The sequence below is a fragment of the Phlebotomus papatasi genome, chromosome 2 (genome assembly GCF_024763615.1).
Source record: "Phlebotomus papatasi isolate M1 chromosome 2, Ppap_2.1, whole genome shotgun sequence".
Lineage (NCBI taxonomy): Eukaryota > Metazoa > Arthropoda > Insecta > Diptera > Psychodidae > Phlebotomus > Phlebotomus papatasi.
The window spans coordinates 32093383-32105555 of NC_077223.1; the positions used below are offsets into that span (position 1 = coordinate 32093383).

Genomic DNA, 12173 nt, shown 5'->3' on the forward strand with positions numbered 1-12173 from the left:
TCATAAACTTTGCCTTATAGCTTAAATGAATCAAAAAAGCTTAGCGATCAGCTATATAGTTTTATTCACTGTGAATGTGAAGAATACTAGCGGTTTTACAAATACGAAAATAAAATATTGTTTCAAATTTAAATACGAATTTGGAGAGAAAGGCTATTTTTATATTTCCTTAACACTCCAACTTTCTTTAAAAAAGAATTTGAAATAAGTATCTCATACAAAAGTCGTAGTAATTAAAGCTCGAAAAGGGATTGTAAAGCGTCTCAGGCTCTGCGAAGTGCTCGAACTCGTAATACCTCAAAAATATTTTCGCACAAATTACCATGTACCGGACCATGAACTGGATGAACCAATTTGTTCCAATTCATAATTCACACAAATGATCCCCAAAAATAATTGGGGAGTAATACCATCGATTTTCAGACAAAAAATTACTTATAGATTTATGACCGGTTCATAACCGATTGAAACCGGATCAGACTTATTAAACTTCGACACTTGCATATACTTCGAGACCGGGCCTGTCTTGTCTAATATGCCCAAACGTGGTATCATTCGGTTGATAAATATGCTCTCTACCGCCTTTTAAACCTGTGACCTTCAAAATTCGATATTAGAAACTATTCAACGGTTAAGAAAGTTTCAAAAGACCATCCGTACAAGATTCAACAATTCTCTGACAGCTGAAGTTTATCATATGGACACCAGGAGTGCTCTCGCCAAAAAAAGGAGTTTAAAAGAAAAAAAAAAACAAATAAATTAACTTATCGCGGCTCTATAGCAATCGATAATATAAAGAATTTAAAAAAAAAGTCTGTAGAGGACAGTCCGGCTTATATTTTGCCCATATATCATCTTTCTGTCAGTTCATCCAAATCCTTAATATTTTTGGTTTTTTAAACACAAAATTTGCATATATTTCTGAAATTTGATAAAAAAATACTGTATGACATCTCCCAACTTCAGTTAAAAATCGAACGTAAATACAATCCGAGTTTTCTTACATGAGGAATCTCACCTACAACAAGCCAATTTAGGCTTATTCATCCATTTGTTTTTAAAGATTGTTCACTTTAAAGTTTCAATAAAGCGACATATTTCATGCTTTATTCCAAATTGAGCGAATTTAGTGTTAATATATTCTAAAAACAAGAAATATTCAGACGGAATACACTATTCAATAAATATTTAAAGGAAATATCACAATTATAAACAATTGATTCGTATAGTAGGGTGAAATCACCACTTCTCGCCAGTATCCCACTTTTCGCCACTTACATTGAAATCGAAATTTTTCCATTATTTTTAAAATAAGTTAGCCATAAAATTATTTGTATCTCTACTGCTGTTGCGCCCAACGCACAATAACTTTTGTTTGTGATTATGTTTTCAAAATTTCTTATGAGAGTGAGCAAAATGACTAGATCTAGGTCTCACACACTCTCATAGAAATGTCAAAAACATGTTTACAAAACAAATGTTATTGTGCGCTGGGCATTATAGAGTCGAAAAACACTAATTTTTTGTTTTGAATTATATAGGGGAAAGTACTCTCCCTTCGAACGTTCATGCCTTCAAATAATGTGAATTTTCTTTAAGTTTTCCTAAGAGACTTATACATTTCTATTAAATTTTAGTTAGCTTATTATCAATTATTGATAATTATGTGACAATCATGTGGAAATCTCTTAGGAAAAGTAAAAAAAAAAATCATATTATTCGAAGGCATGAACTTTCGAAGGGAGAGTACTTTCCCCTATTTGAGCATTTTCTAGGGGAATATTTTAAGCAAGTGCATCGAATCCAATATTTCTTAACAAATATTGTAAGTATCATGAAACTTTTATCGAACAAAATTTACGATTTTGAATAAATAATTTGTCTATTGAGATATTAATTACATTCGGCGAATACATAAAATTTGTATTTAGTTAGTTATTGTTTCATTTTATATTATTTTTATATAAAAATTAGCCATGGTGGGAAGTGGTAATATTCTAAAATTGATTCACCACCTGTCGCCATTGCTTTTCAATAGGCGACGCTAACTTCACTTCATAGATTAATAAGTAGAGTAATAATAAAGAGTAATAATAATAATAGAGTAATAATAATAATAATAGAGTAATAATAAAGTGATCATAAGGAAAAAGAAATGCTGTACGTATTCTTTGCATAATATTGCCCAAAATAATCGAGTTTGAACCTTTCCAAGTGGGTGGCAAGAAGTGGTTACAGAACTGGCGAAAAGTGGTAAAAAGTGGCGACGAAGTGGTTATTTTTGCATTGTTAATAAAAATCAGTTTTTTAGGTCCTCCCGCGTTTAATTGTAGGATTTTTGTTTTGACGAATCTAGAGCCATTATATTTAAGTAACTTTGTGTCAAATTTAAGTTATCTGACAAAAAGGGGTCAAAAGTTATTATACTGTGAATTTCACTTTTTCCAAAAAGTGGCGATAAGTGGTTACTCCACCCCATCTGAGTTTCGCCTTAAAGTATCCAAAATTACAAGCTGCTTCAAATAATGAGCATTTTACCTTATATTTAATAAATGTAGAGTAAGTGTACCAAATTTCGGCCAGCTGGCAATTTCGACCACGTTTCTTGTTCTTCAAATTTACATAAAATTTTAGTTTTTGCATACTCTTTTAGAGATTATAAAATGTAAAAAACACGAAATACGTCGCTTCGACGAAGGAGATGCTATGAAAAAGACTTTGTAAAAATTCCGGTGGCCGAAATATTGTCCCAAGTTATGTCTATATTTTTATTCATTTTAAAATATATTAAGAATGATTTTAGAGAAAACAAATACGATATACTATCAACAAGGCTCCATGCAACACTCCTTATAAACAAATAACACAAAAATTTAATTTACATTAAAAATATTACATTTCAAACTTAAGACCTTGGCATTTGCATGCAACTATGCCGAAATTTGGTACACTTACCCTATAATAAATTATTCCTGCTACATCCACACAGAAACTCAGATATATAGAAACAGGAAGTACCAGTTATGTTGTTTTAAAAAAGTAAATTTAATTATACCCAATAAAATTTGACGCCATATGTGGAATTATTTAATTGTCGTCTCTATTAATTTTTATTTCAATAACTTGTCATAAAATTTCTTTTTCTGTAAAACAAACATTAAAATTTTTTATAAACATCAAAAAAATAAGGCTATTGCACACATTAAGAGCTACGCACAGGCTTTTTTTGCATTAAAATGCTGTATTGTGCTGAACTTGAAAGTAGTCGAGATAAAAAGCAATAAAAGAATTCTTTATCTAAAAATAAGAAATAATATTAGGCTAGATTTTTTGTATGTCTTTCACACAGAAAAAAAAAGAATTAACACTTAACTTATCCTAACGGTTAGAAACGTCGAAATGAAATTTAGTACAAATTTAAATTTAACTGAGGGGCTTCCCCTGGCCTCCCCTTTCGTGAAATTTAACATTTCACGAAATTTTTAAAGCCTCATGAAATTAATAGGAACTTTTCTACAAATTAATATTTTGCTTTTGATTTTTTTTTACAAATGTGCGCAAAATTGCAGACTTATTTATAACAAATAACTTCAAATGTTTGAATATAGTAAAATAAACAATACATTTCAATAAAAATCGGTTAAAAAAACGTAAAACTCTCAAGAAAAATAAACAAAATTTCAAATGTTAGAACATTTCAATAAAAAAAATGTTTCACATTTTATTAGCCAAGAGTTTTATTGAATTTGTGCTGTTTTCTCGCAAAAGATTTCTCAAAGTTTGTCTATCAATTTCCTAGATGAGAAATGAACCATCAATTGGGTGGAAAGAAGTGAGAGAACAAATATTGAAAATGTTTTGAACAAAAGACAGGAAATTTACTTAAATGTTCATCTGTTGTTTCCATCATTATTCAACTTATTGTATGATCCCTATTCTGTTTGTTTGCTATTTTATCAAAGGTACAACAGCCAACAAAAAAAAGAACGAATTATTGTTAAAGAGTCTCTCTTTTGTAAAAATCGTATCTCTTTTTGTTACACCCATTAAATAGTTCTATATCTTTCATGTATCTTTTATTGGTAGTGGAAGCACACAAAAAAAAACGAGAGAGGTACCCATATACTACCACGAAAATGAAGAGTTTTTCAGAGAGATACAAAAAAATATATATATATATCGCAGAATGATTTTATTATTTAGCTGTATTAATTGTTTTCCGGGAGTTGTGATTTCTATCTGAACTTCGTGAAGTTGGACAAAAAGTGTTAGATACGGTCAGCAATTTATTGTGAGTGAATCTAGGGAGTGTAATGAAATGGAAAAATGTGCTAAATGATCCCATTTTATGCTTTTTGTGTCACTCTATTCTATGAAAGTTTTACATTTTATCTCCTACTTTATTATGTGTTTTTTTTGCGATATTCTGAGGAAATTTCTCACAAGTTTTTGCAGTTTGTTGTTTACTTAGAATGCAGATAAGCAGATGTCTCATAAGGTCACATACTGAGTTTGAGGTCACATGGAAAATGAAAACTATTGGATGGGTTTCAGGAACGCACAATTGATTGAATTCCTTCATCTCCCGGAGAGTTTGTTGCATCTTTCAGTATGTTGTTCAATTGATGTGCATAAACAAATAAAATTGTTCCTTTTTTCCCCCATTGTACTCCAACACTAGGGAGCACTTTTGCTCAAGAATAGGTCATCATTGTACTCAATAGACCATAATTTAGTAAAATAGGCAAAATATCTATTCAGCAACTCCACAATTCAACGAGAAAGATCTAGTCAACCCAAGAAGCATAAAGACTCTTCCATAAGACTAAAATCTTTTAATTTTAAGATAAACCTTAAAATGTTGAAATTGAAATCAACCATACACGAGTGATTCTTATTCTGTTATCAAGATCTTAGTAATTTAATTTTATTAAAACTTTAAAGAAAAACGTAAAAAGCTCTCAATATGTAAAATAAAGCGTGGAATCATTTGAATTTCCCCAATATTTGATATGATTTTGGTAGTTTCAACTATTGTTTACTTTTTGTTTGTCAGTTATCATTTTTAGTGCATGTCATTAGTTTTATTTTGATACCACTCTCGTTAAAAAATATTGATTTTTGGTTGAGATATCTCAAGAAGATGAAGATAATCCAACAACAGATAGTTGACATTTACCTACAAAGTCTAAATGCGTCTTATGCGGAAATAGAAAAACTCATCGGAAAGTCGCGCTCAACAGTCCGAAAGGTAGTATTGCGATTCAAGGATACAAAGACGTCTTGATAGGGGACTCTCCGGTGGTGGCCAGTAGATTTGAAGTCACTTCATAAAGAAAAACACTTCTTCAATCTTTCCCAGAGCTTACGGTCCTGGATGTGGACATAGTCGACCTTAGTCGACCACTGAAGAAGGTCCACATCCAGGACCGAAAGCTCTGGGAAAGGTTGAAGAAGTGTTTTTCTTTGTGAAGTGACTTCAAATCCACTGGCCACCACCGGAGAGTCTCCTATCAATACACATCACGCCAGTTCTTCAACCAATTGGATACAAAGACAATTGTCCGAAAGCAAGCTGGTGGTAGGAAGCCTGGAATTCAACACCGCGACATGGAGAAAAGGGTGCTGGGGTACTTTAAGAGGAACCCTTCTCTATCTCTCCGAGATATGGCCAAAAAGACGGGTATTTCACACTACCTTGTTCATAAAATTAAGAAGAAGAATGATTTAGTGATTTATAAAGCCCAACCTGCACCTCATCGTACAGATAAGCAACGACAGTCCGCCAAAACAAGGTCCAGAAAGCTGAATGATCACCTTCTTAAAGGTTTTGAAAGTTGGGTTTTAATGGACAACGAAACCATCGTGAAAGCCGACTTCCACCAATTGCCTGGACAATAATACTATACGGCAAAGACTCGCACAGGTGTACACAGCAAGAATCGATACAAGAACTGCACCAAGTTCCCAAAAAAAAAACTTGGTTTGGATGGCAATTTACTCATGTGGTCTTCGAAGTCAAGAATTTTTCACACATGTGTTATAAGCGGTGCCGGTCTCGAAGAAACAAAATCCAGAATGACTCGAAATCCCGAAAGCCAAAATTCCGAATGAGTTAAATCCCGATAGACCAAAATCCCGAAAGTCAAAAATCTGATTGGTAAATGTTCTGAAACGAAATTATTCGGTCTATAATTTGTACTATAATTTCCTAAAACATGGAAAATATACCTTTACTTCCAACAAGCGTAGGTGCAATAGTGAAAAAAGGTGTGACATTTTTAAGAATATAGGATTATGGATTTCGGGATTACGACTTTTCGGGATTTCGGCTTTCTTGGTTTTGGCGTTAGAGATTTTTGCATTCGGGATTTTGGCTTTTAGGATTTTGGCTTTTCGAGATTTCGACCCATCGGTGGCCTTTTCAGGATTTCGACCCAATCGGAATTTCGGGCTTTTTGAGATTTTGGCATTCCTCCTAAATGACTTTAAGGATCTAGACTGGGACTCCTTATTAGAAATATGAAAAAAATGTATAACATTCGTGAAATAACAATGTCTTAAATATTTATAAGTTTTAAATCTAACTTATAGATTGCTTCAAATGACTTCTTATGAGTAAGAAATCAAGTAAGTAAGTGTATAATGTTGTTATTAGATAAGATACTTAACAATCTCACAATAAATTATAACTTGGAATTTTTCTTCTGTAGGGGAAAGTGACCATGCTTGATACTGTAAAATGATGTCCGAGTTTTGTATTTTTTTTCTGACTACCACATAAATCGTAGCGTTTTTTCCACTAGGACAAAAAAATGTCTCACTTATTAGGTTCATAATCCCACCTGAAGTAATTCCTGGAAATCCTTCTAATTTCCCCAGAAGGAAAATGAAAATACAGTGGCGATTATTATAAAGGTTGGACCCGATGCCTACCTGTGTAGAGATTTTCCCTACCTATATAAACCCATTTCCTGCTGTAAATATTACACCGGACACAAAAAATACACAATAAAATTTAGACAGAACACTAATCTACCTGATTAATTTGTTTGCACAAGGGATAAGATAATAAAGAATCACTTTTAAGCAATTTTTCTAGGACGTATTTTCACAACAAAAATGAAACCATTTTTCTAAAATATGAACACGAAAGTTGAAGGTTATGTCAATTGGCATAAACGAAAATAAAACATCTGGTGAATAATATCGCTAAAAAAATCTATTTTCGATTGTTTAATGTTTTTTTTTAAGTTAATAAGGGGGTGAAGAAACGTGAAGAAGAAGACCACCTAAGTTCCACTGTTGCCCTGTGAAGCCTGATATCCTCTAAAAATTTATTTGGAGGCACGCACAACTCCCTGAAGATATCCAATCTACACAGTAGCAGAATTAGGGATTTGGCTCAGGATTGAAGCTTTATCGGATGAACAGGACCATCAGTACAGATTTTGAGAAACCCTCAGAGGCAGTTGAGCATCTCAAGTGATTGTCATTGAGTAAGATTTGCGTAAGATTTCATTGAGTAAGATGCCACTTCCGGAAACCATTGAACTCAAAGTTCACTGCTGACTTTCCGGAAGATCAGGATTCCAAAGGCTGCAGAAGTGTCCTGTCCCCAGTTCTCGTTCTGTTTTGGGAAATTTCCTGAAGATTAGTCTGCATTTACTGTCTCATCCACACTGTTGCGTTTCTCGCTTCTTACTTTGTTTTTCACCATCTTCTGGATCTTCTGCGTAAATAAATAGAACATATTTTGTATTGTATTTATCGCTAAAATAAATAAAATAATTAACTCACCTTAGTTTGAAATGAATCACAAAATATTTCACAATCTTCATGAACTTACTTCTTTTGAAAAAAAACAAAAACAAAATATGAAAGTGTGGTTATGTTAAAGACACACAAAAATTAGTTATAAGCTGTAGGAGCTTATGAGAGATGTGATTCTTTCATTATGTGATCAGTTTGTGCAAACTTGAAAAAATATTCTTATGTGAAAATAATGCAAATTTGTTCCATAAATACTCAACTGCGGCATAATTGTGTGAGATTATTTTTGATTTATTGACTTTATGGTTTTTACTTTCTAGATTTGTAAAGAGTGTTTTAAATTTATAAGAAAAAATCGCTTATTTATCCCGTTTCACCGATGCTGAATTCTCCTAATCGGCTCTAGAAATGATGGGCAGAAACATTTACTCACTCCTTTCCTTCACAGTCCCATCCACCCGATTATCTCTAATGCACCACCGAAAGGACCGAAAGAATGACAATACTCAGATCTTATGTTCACTTTGTTCTTTATTACATTAGACCCCATTAAAACCTTCCGATCCAAATTAAATATCACTTAGGGAAAACTATCGATCTATGGCCCATATAAATGTTAATACTTTAATTCAAAGTTACAATATATAAAAGGAGTTGACAAGTAATGGGGTAAATGATACTCAAGGTTTTGTTGATCCTGAATCCTCGATGATATCCGATGGCATAAGCGAAGGGTCTCTTTTCTGCATGAGCCTTGAGATCTAAAGAGCCGGAAGACGGGAGAATGATAACTCCGCTGATCTGCATTCTCTCCACTGACGCAACATTCAAGTCTATAACCCGGAGATCTTTCGGTGAAGATGTCCGGAGGCGAGCCTGGAGCCTCCCATTATAAAACCCCTCCGACCGGTAGATGGATTTTCTTCTCGGGTCTTCTGGACTTCGTTGCCTGCTGAACCGGTAAAGAAACGTCTCCCTCCCTCCGTGGGAAACAGACGGTGGGCGCCATCAGCAAGACAAAGTTCTCCTGGACCGCAAGGAGCCTCCTCAGCACCCCACTGACATTTCACCTTCGCCCTCCTGACGGGAGGAAGAAACTTAAAACATCCACTCACTATCAAGCTCTGTCCCCGACTGCCCCCACTAGGGTCAGTACAATTACCTCTCTCCCTGTGACGGTGGGAAAGAACACACACACAGATACACAATATAGCACAAAACATAGACTTTCGGAGTCCGAAATTTAGTACATGGGGAACCCGACAGTCTCAGTGATCATGACTTTGAACCTCAACGGCCGAAATTAAGAAAGTGCATGTTATAGATTCTAGTATTCGATGAAATCGCATGATTGCAATAGGTGTGAGGACGAAAGAATCTGATACAATGATAGTGAATTATCAAGCATGGCTCTTTCTTATTGTAAAGCATGGACACAGGCAGGATTTATTAATTTTCCACCACCTACAAAACAAGGCTTTCTTAGGAAAAAGATTTTTCCAGAAATATTAACCATGGTCAACCCTCAATGACCTGTAATAGGAATTTCTTTTGATAAATAATATTAACTATGAAAAATCGTATGAAATATCATCCATCGAAATTACAGATTTGGGTCTATTTTTGATTTTTGCTTCCCAAAACTGGGATAAAGGGCTACGCTCCTAATTTTTTCAGGAAATGTGAGGCTTAGGACCAGCTATTAAAATATATTGCCATGAGTCACAATTATTGATTAAAATAGGAAAAAATTAGTTTTTATCAAGGTTGGACCTTATCAAGCATGGTCACTTTCCCCTACTCTAGAGAAAATTAGGGATTACAATTGTCACTTGTCCCTGACTATTATTTATAAAATACTTTTTCTTCGGTCCATTTTAAAAACTGAAATTTTTGTTAGTTGTTTACAAGTTTCATGGACATAATAAGACTCATAAATTCGATTTATGAAGAATTTTATTCGTTCCTATGAAAAAAGTTCGAATAAAGTACTACAAGGAAAATAAATGTTACTTGGGAAGAGACCAATAAAATCTAACAAAAGACTATGCCTTTTCAACATTTATTTTCTTGATGTTTCAATTTAGGGCATTTAATGGATTTCTCAGTTTTCTTGTGGCTCTCTTCGGGAGATCTTCAACTTAAGACCTCCAATTGGAATCCTCATTATTGAGTTTGGAATAAAACCCAAATTACTGTTTTTCTCCAAATCCTTTCCAAGGTAGACATTGAAGTTAGTTAAGATGGATACCAATCCGATTTTGGATATTATTCGTCCCATATTCATGGCGATACATTGCTTTGGGCCCAAACCAAATGGCAAGTACATTCCACTCTGGTCACTTGAAGTTTTCATCTCAAATCTTTCCGGTCTGAATTCCTTAGGATTGGGATAGTATTTCGGGTCATGATGGATACTAACAGTTGGAATCATGATAGGAGTACCCTTCTCAATAACAGAATCCGTGTTAGGAACTTTATAGTCCATCGTACATTCTCGCTTAAGAATAATTACGAGACTGTACAAGCGCAATATCTCGTAGATGCAGCAATCTAAGTATTTCATATCGGCAACGCTCTCGTATGTAATTTTTCCATCATGACGCTTCAAACAATCAGCCATTTCTTGTTGAATCTTTGTCTGCAGATGAGGTTTTTTAGCCAATTCAAAAAGGCAATATGCAATAGTGAGAGCAGTTGTATCGTAACCAGCTATGTAGAACAAGTGAACTTGTGCAGTAACTTCCTTAAGTGACATCTTCGTAGACTTATCTGATTTAAAGTCAATTGTAAGTCATACTATATTCTAATATCCAATCTCAAATTCATGCCAACCTGTATTGGTTTTGAAAGTCCAATCATCTTCCTCATTGATTTGTCCAGAGTTCCTAAGCTGCATCAACAGTTGCATGAAATCTTTATGCTCAGTATTGGTCATCTCCCGATCTTCCACTATCTGCTTTACCAGTGTCATCATTATTTCTTCGTACTTTGAATCCGTTGTCTTGAGCCTAATCCACTGAGACACCGTTGGCAGGAAGAAACTCATAGCTAAGCGAAAGCCATTCATTCCTGATGGTTTGAAAAACTACGGAAACCAAAGAATTATTTACCAACACCATGCAAATGCTTGTAATATAACCTACTCTCTTTCCAGCTTCCCGAATAGGAGCATCGGGATTGGCAATGCAGTCCACATCGAATCCGAAAATAGCAGAGGCTATAACATTTGTCATATGTCGTCCCATAAGATCAAACATACAAATTTCATTTCCTTTGTCAGCCTCCTTCATAAGAAAGGCTTCCAGGTTGGCATTGGTATCAACGATGCTCTTAAACATTCCCCTAAGCTTCCCCGTTGCAAAAGCAGGCGAAAGTTTGTTACGCAAATTCCTCCAGCTGTCACCATTTAGTGCAACCAGATGAGCCGACAGAGGATCAGCTTCTGGATTGTGATATATTCCACGATCGTGAAAATACTGAAAGTCCTTAATCAAAATTCGACGACAGAGTTCAGGATCGCGAATTAACAAAACAGGTCGAGTTACTGCATAGATTCCAACCATTGGTGCATCAACAGATTTATACACAAGATCACAAAAATCACCAAGCGATAGTTTTAACATAGATCCGAAATTTCCAAGAGGAAATGTTGGCTTTAAACTCTTGACATTCCTTTTTTCCCAGTAAGAATACGACCGTTTCACATGAAGGTATCCCAACAGGATCACCAGCGAAAGAATTGTTAAAACACTTGCAAAATTTACTTCACCAATGAGAAACATTTTTGGAAACTTTCCTGGAAAACGTTAGAGATGTACTAACAGAGTTTATCATCAATAGACCCTTTATAAAGCACAATGTTGTAAATAAATACCCAAAACAAAAACTTTATAACAAATACGTTGTCTTTGACGCTTTCCATTTAGGTAATTTGACAAATTTAGCATCTTTACGATCTTATTTTTAAAACTGTATTATTATGACCTAAATTGAAGCTTAGACGACTTATGATCTTTCATCCATATCCATAAACATCGTATACAATTTTTAGAGCAATAAGAAATGTTTTTTTTTTCTCCTAGATAGTGATGTAAAGAAATTAAAAGTTTTTCTCTAAAGATTCACCTGTTAATGCTGTACCATTGGTGTACGTCATAACCAGTCAGTCGGAAAACTACGTAAAGACTATATCGAAAATTATAAATCAGCAGTTATAAGTAGTTAATATCGATTTTCAACTCGTCTCAAACCTCAACGTTCCTCACACACGATCTTTGCGAGTGATTCTCTGAATCGCTCGAAAGACCCTTATTTCGGTAGCTTGGACTCGTGATCTGATTCTTTCGGCCATTACCCAAATATAATAACCATAAAAAGATTATGAAGAAATTCATCTT

General features: G+C 34.3%; 1 protein-coding gene across 1 annotated transcript; it reads right to left on the reverse strand.

The window, feature by feature from the left end:
- Positions 1-9714: 9714 nt before the first annotated feature.
- LOC129803518 (probable cytochrome P450 6d4) lies at positions 9715-11598 on the reverse strand. Its single transcript, XM_055850132.1, has 3 exons — positions 10920-11598; positions 10609-10861; positions 9715-10545 (listed from the first exon to the last, which is right to left on the reverse strand). The coding sequence occupies exons 1-3, from the start codon at positions 11556-11558 to the stop codon at positions 9878-9880; spliced, it is 1560 nt and encodes a 519-aa protein (XP_055706107.1). The 5' UTR covers positions 11559-11598; the 3' UTR covers positions 9715-9877.
- Between the last annotated feature and the right edge of the window lie 575 nt (positions 11599-12173).